Here is a 17,052-nt window from a genome sequence, read left to right as displayed (position 1 = left end):
AGGACATTCTAAGCTTTGCCAATTCCCTTTTTGTGCTTGAATTAACATTTTCTGATTGGTCTTACCTATCCCATGGTTGATAATTGTACATTAGCCCTAGTGAGAACCATAGGTAATTTCAGGGGACCCATGTAAGGGATGCAGCATTTAGGAACTGCCTCTATCCATTAGTGGCACGAGGGGCAATCCTGGAGTACATTTTCTATTGCCCATCCTTGGATCCAAGTTGCATTTGAATATGGATGGATGAGCTTTGTTTTATTTTTATGGATAGTCTGTTCTGGAACAGTGGTAGCCTCTGTGATATATATATGCATCTCTCCACAACATTCAGTTTAGATACCTAGACTGAGTATTTTTGATGCCATTTGACTTACTGATGTTTAGTAGGTCCATCTGTATTAGGTCGGAGGATGCCTTTTATGCCAGACATGTCACCTCTAAGCACTCTGTAGGATACTGAGTATAGCAATAAATCATTGAGGAGGTCCATGCAAGACCTATTGTTTAGGACTTTTATTCTTTTAGTAAGGTATCTTTGAAGGTATTCCAATTGTTGCATGGGGCTGGACAGATACATGCCAAAGTGGGCATTATACAAAATGACTGACCTAATGACAGCTTTGTAAAGGGGGACAACAACATCTCTAGATCTTGTTACAATCAATTTGTTTACAAGTTGTGCAATATAGAAAGGCTTTCTTATGACTCTGGGCACATTGTTGGTCAAATGTTAGGTCACTGTACACACAAATTCCCAAATGCCAAACAGTTGGGTCAATTCTCAGAGGCATTTTCATGATTTTGACACCAGTTATTATTTGAGACAAACTTTCCTACATGATTAAGTCATTTGGGGATTCAATAACTGCTCCTAGCTTGCAGTCATCTCAAACTTAGCCGGTCAAAGCCCTTTGGTATTTCCTTTTACTTTTGAGATGTACATGCCAGACAGAAAAAGGCTCAGCACCAAACCCTGGGGGGCTCCATTGGTGACTGGTCTCTTCCTCTATTTTGATCTCCTGCATCTTGTGAGCAAGTTGGCAATTCAGCTAGTGATGCAAGTGTTTGCTCCTACATTGATAATCTTTTGTCTTTGGGACATTGCCTAAAAAAGGCACAATGGGGGAGGCAAGAGCCTTGGCCAGGATCCGGAATCCCAGTGTTGACAGGTGAAGGCCATCTCTGGCAAAGCATGGAGACCTGTCAACTCATGTCATCCCATGCTGGCCTCCTGAGGTAGTAGATACTTGCACTTCTCATATGTGGAATCATCTACAGGAAGGATAAAACAGTTACAAGTATACAAGTACAGTATCAATATCTGAAGAGCTCAAAGGTCAAGAAAATGTATTGCAACAACTAAAGGACATGTAAAGCAGTGACTACCAACTTGGCTCAGTGAGACAACAAATGCTTATATACTTGCAATGTCTGTGCTTTGGATCAGTCTCCATCCTACTGTTCTAGTATATAGACCCTTTCTACAAATTCACTTCATTAGCACTCACTAGTGCTTCCTATTTCACCAGGCATTCAATATCATGAAGTCATTATTTATCATATGATCTGCTGCCAGCCTGATGGCAACAGGAGTATTGAGGCAATGCAAGAACTGCCTCATGCTCGGGTACAACCACAACAACTTAATACAAATGATTTGGCTTGGGTGCCACCACAACAACTTAATATGGTGATTAGAAAATCAATAGTCTATAGCTCTGAATGGGCTCAGGCCCAGAATAATTGCGACAGACAGCAAATGACAAGTACAAAATACAGTGAAGGCACCTATAATAAGTAATGATTTCCTGAAGACTGTGACTATAAATTAGCCAAGATGCCACAACTTCTGTTTTAGTACATGCATATCGTGGCAAGGATTAGACTTGGGATCAGAATGCCCATAGCTGGCGAACGTAGTGGAAGAGACAATAAACATTATGTTCATAGCAACAGAGAACTCATCTCTGAATGATATAGCCCTGTGCAAAAGGGAACTCAACCCTGAGCATATGGCTCTCTGCAAGTGTTTTGTAGGTGCACATAACTGAGCTCAGTTGTATGTGGATATGTCCAATTGAATACGGCTGTCCTTTTAGTACAATAGTTAATAATCAAGTGTCAGATTTGGCACTACTACATATTTTTTAACAGAACTACAGAGCATAAACTCACAAAACAGTTATTTAAGCACACTACCACCTTTAACAAAATATGAACTACCCATATGGCTCACTCTTCCTACAAACTCAAAATAATTTACAAACCTACCTGAGAACATAACAGTCCATGTGTGCCTCCCCAGGGAATGAGCTTCACCGCAAAACAATACAGAAATTCAGAAAACACTAATATATCCGGTTGCAGATCAATGAAGCTACCAAAACAAATATGCAAACTGCACATTTTAAATCAGTGTCCTAGCTTAACCAGAGTAGGGTGTCCATCAACATTATACCATACGGCCAAATAACTGCCATTACAACACCTAAAAGGTTCTTCCGAGGTATTGTCAGTCAAGGTCCCTCAGCTTTAACATTTCCTATTTTTACAGTGACACATCAGCCTGCCACAAAGCATTCAAACCACCACTAAAATTTTATATTAAAACTAGCAAGATAAAACAGCAAATGAAATTCCCTGAAAAGAACATACTCTGTATAATATCTTTTATTGCATACAATATACATAAATCTTATTCATTATCAAATGTAAACTTTCTCCATATTGAACTTCTTCCAGATGAGTACATCACAACCAGAGTCATCCATCTCACAGTCAGTCACTCAGTACTACCAAACATCTGTTACTATTAAAAGAATAGTTAATACCATGTCCATTGACCTTCCAAGCCACTCGTGACATACAAATACATGTTACTGTGGTGTAGCTTAAAAATAAATTTTTACATGCCTTCTACAATGCAGTCACACAGTATTCACCTAATATGAAATGTAAATAATATATATGACTGTATCTGTTTTTTATTTGTTTACTGGAATGAAGACATATAGTAAGGAGAAAGTTAACACAGAACATAAACTTGATGTTGGTACCAGAGATACAGTAAAAATTTGCACTAAACAACTTTTGCCTGGCTACAATAATGCTGTGACTGAAAGATGTAGTTTACTTTTAGCATGTTTTTGTACAACTAATCTAGTTTATGTACAAGTATCCAAGAGGGAAAAGCCAGCAGCTCACACAGTCCTCTCAGTCATGTCCATGCCACAGATTTTTCCAAATGAGTTTTTAACTCTCGGAAATGTTATCAAACAAGCATTTTCTTTTTGTTTTTTTATAAGTATGGAAGCTACCAGCATGTTACAGTTATTTGTAAAATATAGCTCTCAAAATCTTATCTCCAGAATTAGGCATAACTTAATAACAATTGAGAAAAATGGCTCCCCTAAGAGATGTTATTAAAACAGTTGGTATTAATAACCTAGAACGTCTCAAAATGTCTAATTAAAACATACACACACATTTTGAACTAAATGTAAGGATAGCTGAGAGGTATGCCGCAAAATGCAGAAACAAATGTAAAGCATTCCGCAGAAAAAACAGTGAACAGCATGGAGTGGTGCAATTTGGTGGTGAGTAGTCGAATGATTTGTACTATAAACCCCTGATATTTAACTTAAAACCTACAATTCTCGAGGGTCAAACCCTGAGCACTTCTTTACATTAAAATTATCACAACATACATGAAAACATAACACATGTACGAGTTGTGAAGCGATTCCTTGTTTAAAGAATAATGAATCTACAAGTACAAAAAAAACAACCTTTTAATATGAATGTTCACAGCAGCTTGAATAACTGAACCAAGTTTGAGTGTTTACTCTACGACTACGAACTCGATAAATACACATGGAGCACACTTTATTCGGACTAAATTCATATCAGAATGCACAGCTCAGAGCCACTGAAAATATTGTTCCACAAGCATTGCATGATCTACACTATTTCTAAGCCTCAACTCAGACTGGAGTGTACACTCTGCATACAACACCGTCTAGCATGTCACTTCATGCAATAATTTTTTTTTAAGAAAGCAAATAAAAAGAAAAACTGCTGCAAAAGCAAAAAGTTCAAATAAAGCTCACCTACTCCTCTACAACTGCGTTGACTATAAATCTGACGGAGCACTTCTCTCTCATACAATAAGTAATGGAGCACTTCCCTTTATCATGTGTAAATCTGGCAGCATAGCGTGCACTAGCAACAGCAATGATGTGATCAGAAAGGAACATATTGTTTCCGCGCACACTTTGTGTTTAAATTAATTCACGTTAGCATGTGACGCATGCATGAGTCCACCTTAAAGAAAAATTCCATGGAGTTACAGGTTTTGCAGCTGTAAAAGTGAGGGGGCACTCCCTCCTCCTCGCTCTATGGTTCCGGCACCTATGATTCTTGGCCAATATAAGCTATACAACCAGGATACAGTCATCAGACAGAAAGATTATGAGTAAATATTGAAGATGAAGTCTTATTTAGACACCAGAAAAAGAGTGAGAGGATATGACTTCCTTTAATGACAGACTGTTTTGGTTAAAAGTTCCATTGAAAAGAAAAGCTTGGATATTTTAGTTCATATCCCCATGCCTTAGTAGAAATTTGAAGGGTGCAGTTTTACTGTGACACACAGGGGACACAACTTGACCAGACCTGGCATCCTTTTGTAGCACTGTGAAATGATGATCCTGAAGCCAGTGACATTTAGTGCACCGTGACTTTAACACTTGAATGGTGCTAATGCAGAACTTTTTATCAGGAAATTCACATAGTCCAAGTAGGACACTTGTGCAGTTGAAACAATCAGGACTGTAAAGAAACTTGCCTGAATGATTGAATGTACTGTATCATATCTTAACATTGTATCATATCTTAACATTCCTTTTACATGTATGCTTCAGCATTCTTGATCCAGTGATCAACTTATTAACTTTTATGTTTTTCAAAAACTGAGAAAATAAGGAATTGACATGATTTTAGATTCATAGGTTTCAATGGACTGTAATTCAGATCAATTTTAAAACGTTTTTGAGTTTTACAATGCTCATTGTTGTATGTTAACTTTACTGTTACTGTTGTTTCAAAAAGATGGGTAATGTAATATTGGGAACTGTCAGCAAAAGTATTTAGCAACTAAGCAATTCAAAGTCTACAGGCTACCATTTTAGTGGAGTGACCAATTGAGAGGCACCAGAAGAAGGAAAGTTGTATCCATTCTTTCTAAACCACTGCCCAAAAAACTGGTATAGCACTGAGCCACATCTGCCCAATTTAAGTAGCTGCTTGGGAAATTAACATTCGGAATACCATGTATTGTTCATGCCATAAAGAATCCTGAAATTTCATTGGTTAACCAGGCAAAAAAAGCTAGAGGCTGAACTCTGCTGTATTGTATGCCTGTATCCTGCTGTGTAAGTAGTTGTTGATGAGATATTACTAACAGAAAAAACATGCTGTTTGTTGACGCTATTGATTGCACTGTCTCTGTTAATTAAAGAATTCTCTTTAAAATGCAGTATTTGCTGGCCTTCAGTTCCTTACAGTAAAGAAACCTCAAGTGTGCCAAGCAGTTGTCCCACCACATTCAAGATGTCTCTTTGTGCTCTCATGGTTAGTGACTGTGTACTTCAGCTGCTAATTAAACCTTCAGGTAAGTCAGGTGACAGCGGCCTTGTGTAGTTTCACCCTTTCACTGTGAATAGTGACTTTGCACTGAGACTTTGAAGTCACTTTCTGGGATATAACTGCAGAATGACAATGACACAGTGATATGGCACCAAATTCTCAATGATTGCCAAAAGTTGAAGCTGTATATAATTTAATTACTGTTTGCCAACTGTTAATATTACAGATACAGGTACAGGTTCTGCAATTGTCATTTTCTGGAAAAGACTATTCCCTGCAAGGTTCTATCACAAAATGTTAACTCAGCAGCTACCCTAACAAATTACTTTTCTTGCAGAATGTTAACTACTTTAGATTGCAAAATATAGGCATGGGTCTCTTATTTCAGCATCACTGCAGTAAAACTGACAAGACTAATGCTCTGACCTCTTGTCACCGTCATTGCCTTTAGACAGAATGGTGCCAGAGGTCCACATGCTGATGTCAGGGATCATCACAGCAGTTTGAATCTGCAGTGCTGTTCATCACTCATAGTGCCATTGGTCAGAATGACGGTAATTCCTTAACGCTGCTGTATGGAAGTGACTCAGCTACCGAGCTACAGAGGCATTGTCTTTCATTACTGGTCACAATAATGCCCTGTCCTTCATCCACAACTTTACTGTAGGCAAGAACTGCACCAGTTCTGTATGCTGCCATGAGTAAGCAGAATGTCTGGCCTGTTACCAGCTGCATAGCCATAGGTCAGAACCATGTCAGAGCATTGTCTGCTCCTTTCATTGAGTAGCAGCCCTTTCACTCAGAAGATGTTCTGCTTTTCAGTGGCATTACTGGAAGTCATTATTTTTTCAGAGTGGTGTATTTTACCATCAGAGGGTTGTGCAGTTGCTAGACAGATACCGTCAAGAGATTGCTTTAGGTACGAATGGTACAGGAATGCAATATGCTGTCATTTGAGAGAAGTGGAGTTTTTCCTGCAGTGCATGGGTCACTTACACCATATAAAGAGGTAATGCCAGAGCAGATCATGCTGCAGTAGTGAGTCTTTCACCTGTCAGACAGAAGCACTCTCTCTCATTAGTGCCACTGCCATAGATTAATGTAGTGCCAGCCCATTACATAGTTCCATCGTGGAACTGATCAGCTTCTGATAAATGTACCACAGAGAAGAGTAAATGACAAAGAGAAATGTGATTACCTTTTGTTGCTGTCATGGCACAAGAAAAAAAGGTCTGTCCACAGTGCCCATGATCAACGCCAGTAAATCATTAGTCACCATTTGCACTCCTTCTGCTATTTAGTTATTTAACCCTTTGGTATGTACCTAACCAGGCACTTGCAATGTCTGGAACACCCTCAAAAGTTCCTCACCAGGATAATCCAGGGTATGAATGCCCTTTCTTACACAGATCACCATAAGGCCCTGTCTCTGTACTCAGTCTCCTACAGGTTACTGAGAGGCGATCTATGCTGATCATATAAGGCATCCTCAAATCCACCTCTGATGGATCTCTTGCAGGTACACAAAACAAACAGCACCTGAAATACTAGATCCTTTTAAACAGCTGAACTTTGCCTGTGACACAAATAGAACATGCTGCGATATGTGTCTCAAAGGAACCCCACACCGTGGAATAAGCTCCTATCTATGTGAAGCAGAGTTCATCCCTGACTCTATTCAAAAGAAACCTTGATCATTGCATGAGAATTTGCAAAGTCACCCCTGATCTGGGTGTCTCTGATGGACAGAGGTTGACAGTAAATGAATTAATCCCACCTAATGTACCCCCCATAATCCTTTGCTACCTCTTTACTAAACATACCCTACTGTATAGCCATTCAAGACCCTGGTCATCATTAGCCTAGTATAAGACTGTGAAGCTATGAAGTGCTTACAATTTTTATTTGTACAAAGTCAGAAAATCATCTTGATGCTTTTTGCTGATTAAGTATCTTTCATAAACTAGCTCACATGCTACAGGAATAAATAAAAAAATGATCGACTGCAACATTTAAGCATTCGGAACAAGAATTAACTCCTAAGGCTAACTGTTATCGAAATGGTAAAAACCAATATGTGTAAGATGCACATAGAGCTTGCTTGTTTAGGTTGTGGTTCATTTTGCTACTTTTCATCTGGTTACAGACAAAAGGTTGCCAGTTGAGAGGCCATGACCTGTTAAAAGTTAAAATAAAAGCAACTTCCAAGTGTGGGATTTCTCCTGCAATCTCATGGAAAAAGTGAATATCCCCTTTCCAAGACTGTGCATGTTTGCAGTCACAGACATTTTGTCCAAAACCTTAAGAAATGTGGCCAGATTAGCTGCAACCCATACTACCACTCCCAGTCCACAACATTAGGTACAATGGCAGAAAGCACATCGTGTCTGCACATGTGAGTCCATTAGCCACAGCAAAATAGAAATCCTAGTAGTAAAAAAGAAATTTCATAGTTGTCAGTACAGAGGGAGGCAAAATGAAACACAGATGGCATCTAGAAGTGCACATTTCCCAATGGATTTCAGAAGCTGTGACTTCATAGACAGGGTGACAGGGGCCTGAAATGCGATACTGACTCATTGCTGGACATCAGAAGGTTTCAAAGTTGGCTGTAACACATCAGGAAAAGGATAAGACCAGGATGTATAAAAGAGAGCTAGAGAGAGGCTAACTGCAACATTTGGACAAAGTTATTTGTAGGTCATATCTTTGCATATTTCATATATAAATGTACTCGGCTCGTTTTTCTTTTCCATTGGATTGTATACAGACTGAGAATCCCATTGTTTACTGTATGATGAAGTGTTCATTTAACTGTTCTGATTGTTTTCCAGCTGTCAAAGAGTCACAACTGATGAAAGGAGAGGCAATTCCAACTTCTAGTTCTGGGAAGACCTCCACACCTGTAAAAGAGCATTCAGAAACTGATAACCAGAACAGTGTTTGTGGAAGTCCGGATTCAGTCCGTAGCCCCCTTCTAAGGCAGAGAAGAGTTATGTGCTATGATGACATTAGCGATGACGATGACATTGCCAAATTAGTAGAAAATGTACATTTCAGCAGAACTCATGCCCCACATTTAGCAAAGAAAGATTCTGGTGTTATCATAGCAACATCTTCTGTTGATGTAGATGATGAGAGTCAAGACAGTGAAGCTTCTAGGGATATAAATGGTGAAGGTGCTGCACCTTTTTGTGGGAGCTCTCAGGAGTCTGAAGACAGTACTGTGGAGCAAATGGTAGACTCACCATTTTTCCCAATTAAAACGTTTGATTATCCAAATCAGTCAGATGTAAGTCATGCAAAGTTGGGTGTGAAAGATCCCCGAGAATTGTCACTGGACTCTAAAAGGTCACCGAAGCTGGAGCACAAGGCTGTCACAAGAGTGAAAAGTATGATAAGTAGTGAGTACTCCAGTGTTGCACGACAAAAGAATGATGACCATCACTCGCAGAATTCCAAGTGTACTATCAGAGCACCAGTTCTGGTCAAAAAGGAAGCTTCTGATAGCTGTGGCACATGTACTACTGAAACTGTTCATCTCCATCGTAAGGATTCTGAATCATTTGGCATGGACTTGGAAATCAGAGCCACTCCCCTGAGAGTCCTGATAAGAGGTTTACAGCCAGGCAGGGCAGCAGAACTGGTAAGCTCATCAAACCTGTTTATTGTTGCACTTCGATTAATAATTAACAAAGTTTAAAGTTCCCGAATAGTTTTCTCCTGATAGTTCATTCCTCTAAATCTTCCTTGTGCAGGACAGTTTAACCCAAGGGTTTAGTTAAAGTATCTGTGCATAAACGTTGTTTGTATTAATGATTCCACAGCTGTGGCACTGATAATGAAGACTGAATGGTGATGCTAACATAAATATTAACATCAGGATTTATTCAAGCTTTTACTCTGTTCAGAAATTCATACTCTGCACCACATCTTACTTGCCTTTAAATTGTACATTTAATAGAAGGGGGATTCATTACAGCCTGCTTGTGTTTTTTTTTCTGTTAAGATCCTGAACGTCTCTACTTAGCAGCAAACAGAACATAAAAATATTACATCAGATAAGCATTCATTTTACTTCTAAGTTTAAAAGAGAACAAATGTTATTCATCCATTCAATCATTAAACATTTTTCAGACTACCTTTCAAAACACTTGCATTTAGTGATGTTCTATGTCACATAGTCACAGGAAAATGTTATACATGCAATAATCAGCTTCAGAGTAAATTAATTTATGTCAGCAATGCAGGCTGCACTGCTATCGCAAAAGGAGAATGAGAGATACCGTGTGGAAGAAATCATATCAGACTATTAAGTGGTTACAAACTATTGTTATCCATAAGTAGTGCTACGTTTAATGTGTACCCTTCTTTGAGTTACTGTGTTGGACGATAACATATATATTGCTGTCATTCTTTATTTAAAATATTATTCCAACGTAAGTGCAGTTTAATACACTTGTAAAGCCCACTGCCTCAGATAAATACTAACAAGAATACGTCTTCCTGCTTCAAAGCAGACTTTGCTCTTTGGTCTTTTGTTGGTGAGTTTTATGTATTATTTACACTCACTTCATGACTATTCATCTGTGACAGGAATCTAAGGGAAAACTGGCAGCAGGCGATGAGATTATGTCTATTAATGGAATGTCCGTCACTGGAATGTCATACCAGGAAGCTTGTCAGTTAGTTCAGAGTTTACCTTCATCAGTAACTCTAGAAGTACAGAGGCCACTACCTGGTAAGAATCTTAATTTAAGTTGCTTTCTAGTGTTTATTTACTGACTAAAGACACATTTTCTATACATTTTCACTGATTAATGTGTTGCAGTTTAGACTGATGATAATTTCCTTAACCACTTTAGGTTTATACAAAATATCAGATGTATGTAATAGTTTTCTCCTTAGTTTCCACAATATAAGTTTGAACATCTGTGTTATAAGTATGTTTTGATCTGCTTTTTGTTTTGGATAGCATGAACATAGGTGATCTTGTAATACGCAGGCAATGACAATTTCAGGTAATTGTAAATGAGTTGCCAATATTTATTCACACACTTCTATGTAAACAAGATGTATGGTATTGGTAAATATGAGCCATCAGCCTCATAGCTGAGGATGAAAATTAAGTGGTTGTAGTGTAAGTAGTGCAGTAGAAAATGACAGGTATGCAGCTATGATTCAGGTTTGTATGACTAATTTTAAACATAAGCTGAACAAAATGGAAAATCATTTTTGTTGATTTATATGCCTTTATTATTTTTTTTTCTAGTATACATGCAGTTTTTTTACACATTTCATCTGTTGCAGCATGTAATTTTATGCCAGTTTCTTGGTACGATTCATTCTCCATCACCGTGACAGTTAACTGTTTTCTCTGTTGCATAGCATTTATCTGCGAGTTCAGCATTAATTCCCCCATTCCAGACTGTTCATCAGAATGATATGAAAATCAGCTACTGAAATCTTACACTATCTTAGAAATGAAAGCATGTGAAGTTTTATTGCCTGAGGAGATTGTATAGATTAAACTGTATCATGTCACATCATTATATATTTTTTAATATTATTGGGCATGTACTGGCAAGAGGCTAAAATCCCTACTGTTTTTTTTTTCCATATATGTAAGTGACTATAAGCAAAAACATTAACCCGTGGCAGAGTATGTTAACTTAAGATGCCAGTTGTTAACCAAAGTGAGCGTAGCAGTAAGTCACTGAGACATTTTTCCCCATTGTTGCGTGTATGTTAACTTGTATGAAAGCTAACGCCCATAGAAGTGAGACTGACATTGGAGTTCTGAACCCTTTTCCACATAAGGTAGGAAGACAGCAAAAACTTAGAGAAATCTTAGTCACCTCTTAAACTATTAGAAGTATAAAGCCCAATAGTGGAATGAAAAGGATGCTCATTATTAACGTGAATGAGGCCGAAACAGGCAGACTAAGTGAAACTGGAAGGTAGCAATGTTTATAGTCTATGTAGAAGGCTGCATGATCTTTTGGTTTGACAGGGCATTGTCTTGATGTTGTGGCAGGAAAAGGAACATAAACAGAGAAGTAAATATAGTAGGATGCACAATATGTACAAGGGTCAGGAAGAGAAAAACAACCAACAAATGATCCTGTATTCCTATATATAGCTAACTTAATAGAAAAAGGTAAGATGAGGATACAGTTTACATATTCATAAAAAGGCAAGGAAAGTGATAGTGAAACTGATAAAAAGAGACACAGTATGGACTGAAAATGATGCTCAGAAAGCAGGGCTACTAAATGAGTAGTCATTTTCAATATCTAAGAGAAGGGAGATTGATCATATCTAGTTACAGTAGAAGTGGCCATGAAAATGGGGTTGATCAGCCCTCACACTGAAGACATTGTTTTAAAGGAACTTAAAAGTAACAGTAAACAAGGCAATAGGGCTTGATTGGTTTCATCTTAGAATTCTTAAAACAACTGAAACCCAACTTTGCGTGCAAATTGGCCACATCTACTGGAGACAATCATAAGATCTTCTTCACATATGTCCTCATTCTGAAAGAAAGCACCCAGATATGTTCAGAACTGGTGGTCAAGGACACCAAATACACAAATGCTGTATAAATAGCCAACCTGCTGGCTGATAGAGTCAGTGAAAACTTCACCCTCTGCCTCCCCCATCAGTAAATCAGGACATCCCCAGTACCTGTCTCCCCTCCCCTTATCTCTAGGGAACAGGTCATCACTTTCCTCTCAAAGGAAAAAATACAGCCTCCATGGGACCCTATAACATCCCAGGCTGCATCCTACATGAACTCAGGCATGAACATGCAGCATCATTAGGCACCCTATTCAACCACAGCCTGAGTACCAGCTTTGTCCCAGCTGAGTGGAGGACAGCCACTGTCATCCCTTTACACAAAGGTGGAGTGTCCACCAATCTGGGAAATTATACACCCATCAGCCTAATTAGCCTGATCTTCAAGGCCATGGAATGGATTGTCATGGGCCTCATTAACAGGGACATTGGCAACCTCCAAACACTCAACCCCACACAGTTTGGCTTCATCAAGGGAAGGTCGTGTCTGTTAAATCTGGTCGACTTCTTTGAGATAGTCACCAAATCCATGGACGAGGGGAAGATGGTGCACACTGCCTACCCTGACATGGCCAGAGCCGTTGACACTACTCCCCACTTAGACATAATCGATAAACTCTCTTAACTAGGCGTCAATCCATATGTTACCAGATGGGTAGTAAACTGGCTCACTGTTAGAACCTACCTCAAGTAGTAGGCCCGTAACGAGGGGTGTACCCCAGGGATCGGTCTTGGGGCCTCTGTTATTCAGGATATACTTCTCTGAGATGCAGGCAAAAACCAGTAGTCTATGCCTAACCAAGTTTGCAGATGACTGCAAGGTGGGTGTGGTCATAAATTCCCTAAGTGATGTGGACGTCCTTCAAGAGGATCTCACCCAAACAAATGATTGGTGCCAGAAGCATGGCCTCAAGCTGAATGCCAAAAAATGCATCATCATCCCTTTTGGGGAGAGTGACTACCCCACATATTATCACATTAATAACAATTTCCTAAGGATGCAGTCAGTCGTGAGGGATTTGGGAACCCAGGCTGATAGCAACCTGACTTTTGACCAGCATGTTGCTTCCATTGTACAGAAAGCTTTCTACATGGCCCACCTCATAAGTTAGGGTATCTCATCCAGGGACAAGGAGGTCATAATATCCCTGTATTCTTCCCTTATAAGGCCAATTATTGAGTACAGCGCCCCCTTCGGCAGGTACCTTGCAAATCACATGCAGCAGCTGGAGAGACCACAGAGGTTCCTCATCAGAAGAATCAAGGGCCTCAAACATCTACCCTACACAGATAGGCTAAAAGCCTTGCCCCTCTATTCAGTTTCATACAGACTCCTCAGAGGTGACATCTGTCTGGCATGCAAAGCAATCTCGGACCCCACCATGATGGGACTGCTGCATATCCGCAAGTGATGCTCCACTTGAGTAACCCGCACGTGCGACCTCAACTTGGTCTGTGACATCAATATAACTTGTTGGTGGGACAGATTTGTGTCCCAGAGACTCCCTCTCCATGTCAAGCAGAGTACCTCATTATCCCTTTTTAAGTGCAACCTGGATAAGAGAATGGGAAACAGAAAATATACCCCTAGGATTCCACCCATGCCCCAGATGGGCAGGAGCTTTGGGTTCTGACTTGTCTAAACATGGCCTAAACTCTTGACTAGGCTGATAAGGGCCTCAGTGCCAATAGCCAAGTAACATCCTGTGATCCTATAAAAGTAGTAATACCTCTTGCTAACCTTTTCAACACATCATGGGAGGAGGTTAGAGGTTCCTCATGCCTAAAAGATGTGATTTCCCTTTACAACAATTGAAGCAAAACAGAAGCTGAACACTGTCAGCCTATTAGACTCAGGTGCAAATAAAAACATGCAGTATTTGCTGAAGCAGGAAATATTAGTTTATCTATATATATGTGTATGTATGTGTATATATATATATATATATATATATATATATATATATATATATATATATATATATATATTCTTCTTCTAAAGTAGAACTTATATATTCCATGTTAGAGGTAGTACTTTCTAATAATGTCTATTTTTAATAATGAGCTTTTTCCATCGGACATTAGCTGTAGCCATGGGGACACCTGTAGCTATCAGCTACGCTAATTTGGTATTGTCTAGGTGGGAAGAATTGTTTATATTTGATACTATAAACAATGAGACAAAATTTAAAAATGACAACCTTATTTTCTACAAACATTTTGTGGTTGATGTTTTTTTACTTTGGTCAGGTACATCAGAAATGTTTGAAGTATTTGTGGACAATCTGCAGAAGACTACTGTCATTTTAAAATTTTCATTGAAATATACTGATGTAAATGTTAATTTCTTGGGTTTGAGTATTAAATATGATGGAAGGTTTGATTTAAACATTTATAAAAAGAATGTGCAGACAACAAGCTATGTTCATGCTAATAGCATGCATCCAAGACACATTTGTAAAAACGCCGAGTCTATTTTTAAGAGCCAGTAGATTGAATATCAATGAAAATGATTTTCTCCATTAATTAAATAACGTGGTTGCTGATTACTTTATCATTTTGTAATGAATTGGTCAATAAAAATAAAAATATTGTTAGCAAGAATTGGTCTGTAAGTTATGTTATGAAATGTAATCAACACACTCCCCAAATTAAGTCTATAATAAATAGATATTGGACTATATTAGAGTCTGATAATGATGTTAAAAAGATAGTAGGTGAAAAACTGCATCTTGGATATAAGAAAGAAAAGAATATTAAGCAATTATTAGGTTATAAAGATTATAAACAAAAAATAAAGACCGCTATATTTAGTAATTGGTTTGCTGTCCCCTGTTATAATTGCACTTTTTTGTAAATATATTAATTTAGAAAGAGAAGTTTTACATCCCATATCAAATACAATTTTTATATTTAATATTTTTGCTGCTTGCATAACAGAAAACTATATTTATCGTGCAAATTGTTTAAAATGTAGCTGTTTTACATAGGTAAAATTAATCAAAAATTAAAAGACAAAATTTCATCTCATTTTTCTGATATTCGTAGGAAGATTGGTACCAATGCTTATTCTTAATCTATATTACAACAAGGTGATGACCATTCTTTTAAATTTAGGGGTCTTAAGACCCTTGTTAAAAGATAAACACAGCAATGATTTTAAGTTTCTTTAAATGTTTGCTGAGTGATTACTACTATCATATTTTTCTTATAATAGTTTTATATATATATTTTTATAGAAATTAATAGGTTGTATATAATTGTTAATATTTTACTTTGTAGTATTTATATACTTTTTTATTATTTACTGTTTCTGCTACCATTTTATGTTTTTTGTCATGTGACTTTTATTTGGTGTGTTTGATAGGCTGGGATAGAATGGCACACATATGTAAATGGTGCCTGTATTTTTGTGTTAACACTGAGGAAGAGTCTACACAGGCTTGAAAGCTTTGTTGGTTATTAAATAATAGTGCCTTTTGATGGTTGGAACCTTGGTTGTTTCTTGTCTTTTAGATGTCCACATTCATTGTCACTTAAAGTGAACCATCTCTTAGTCCTGTGTGTGCTACCCTATTAAGATATCTGTTGAAGTTTACTGCTGCTCATGTGAAGTCTGTTTTCAATGTTCAACTGTTTTGTTTAGCAAGTGGCCATCACTGTTTGTGCTATAGAATTTGAAAACAGTGTTAGTAGCACAGCAGGTAGTATACTTGCTTTGGATGCAGAAGGCTGTGGATTCTACTCCCACAGCATGTAGATGCATTGCTGATACTGTGTTGTACTTCAACGAGGGATTGGGGATGCTGCAGTCCTGAGTGTGTCCTCCTTTGGATGAGATGCTTAGTGACTATCTAGCTGTTTTTGGTTTGCCATCCATTCCCTATAACAATATTACCATTTACCAATTTTTTAATGTAACATAGACAGTTTATTCTTCAGTGACAGCAGACAGTAAATTTGTAGATGAAGCACTGAAATATTAAAGTTGTTTGCTAGCAGCAACCTCTTCATTAGTTATAGATCTCCTTAATGTGGAATGTTTACTTCTGCAGAGATTGTGCATCTTGACTGATATTGGTGGATTTTAATGACAAAAGTTTGAGTGCCTTCTATAGTTGAAATATTCTGAAATGTGCAGTTTTGTCATTATTGGTTCATACATTTTGTTTCATTGCTTACTGAAAAGATGCTCAAAACTACAAATTTAAAACACACTCTAGCAAGTGGTGTATTATGCAAGGAGTATAATTTGATATACTCAGGAAGGTGAAGCAAAGATCACATGCATGCATTTATGGTCCTAAAATTTGTGAAGGGGCCTATGGCTTGAAAACATCCCAAAGTTAAAGTTAATCCATCACTGGCCAAATGCATTTTCTTTGAATGTGGGTTTTCAAATCTGTTTCAGTGACAGTGAGTTTCAAGGACAGATACGTTTACTGTTCATGTTAAGTCTGTTTTTATTGTGAGACTGTATTGTTTTGTTTAGCAAATGACTAATACTTTTTGTGCTATTAAATCTGAAGTAAAAGTTTTAATTAAATCCAAGTACCATTAAAGTAAAGAAGAAAACAGTATGCACACTGGCAGGTTTGAACAGTGTTTATGGTAACTGGGGGGATAGCCAAGTAATGGGAAACTGTAATGGTTGGGGCACTGGGGGTGCTGCTGCTGGGAGGGTGGGCTCTGCATGGCCCCATTTGACCATGATCTGGCTCTGATCATTATTCTTACAAAGTAAAACTCAAGATGTCCTAGGTTACCTTTAAAACACATCCTCTGTCTCCTCACTCTGTGTCATTAGTTGACTGGCTGTATGAC

The 17,052-nt window shown here is 38.1% G+C and overlaps 1 protein-coding gene across 4 annotated transcripts in view; it reads left to right on the top strand.

The window, feature by feature from the left end:
• The window catches only part of PDZD2 (PDZ domain containing 2), a 2,738,687-nt gene that overhangs the window by 2,516,967 nt on the left and 204,668 nt on the right, over window positions 1-17,052 (top strand). For all 4 annotated transcript variants that reach the window (XM_044073368.1, XM_044073377.1, XM_044073386.1 and 1 more), the window contains 2 exons: window positions 8,484-9,295; window positions 10,246-10,390. In XM_044073368.1, the coding sequence (XP_043929303.1) occupies window positions 8,484-9,295; window positions 10,246-10,390 (957 nt within the window). The remainder of the gene's footprint in view (window positions 1-8,483; window positions 9,296-10,245; window positions 10,391-17,052) is intronic.

This window comes from Protopterus annectens, chromosome 1.part1 (assembly GCF_019279795.1).
Source record: "Protopterus annectens isolate FY-2018-M chromosome 1.part1, PAN1.0, whole genome shotgun sequence".
In the NCBI taxonomy this organism is placed as follows: domain Eukaryota; kingdom Metazoa; phylum Chordata; order Ceratodontiformes; family Protopteridae; genus Protopterus; species Protopterus annectens.
Note: the sequence above shows the minus strand (reverse complement) of the source record. Positions and strands in the feature narration are given on the sequence as shown.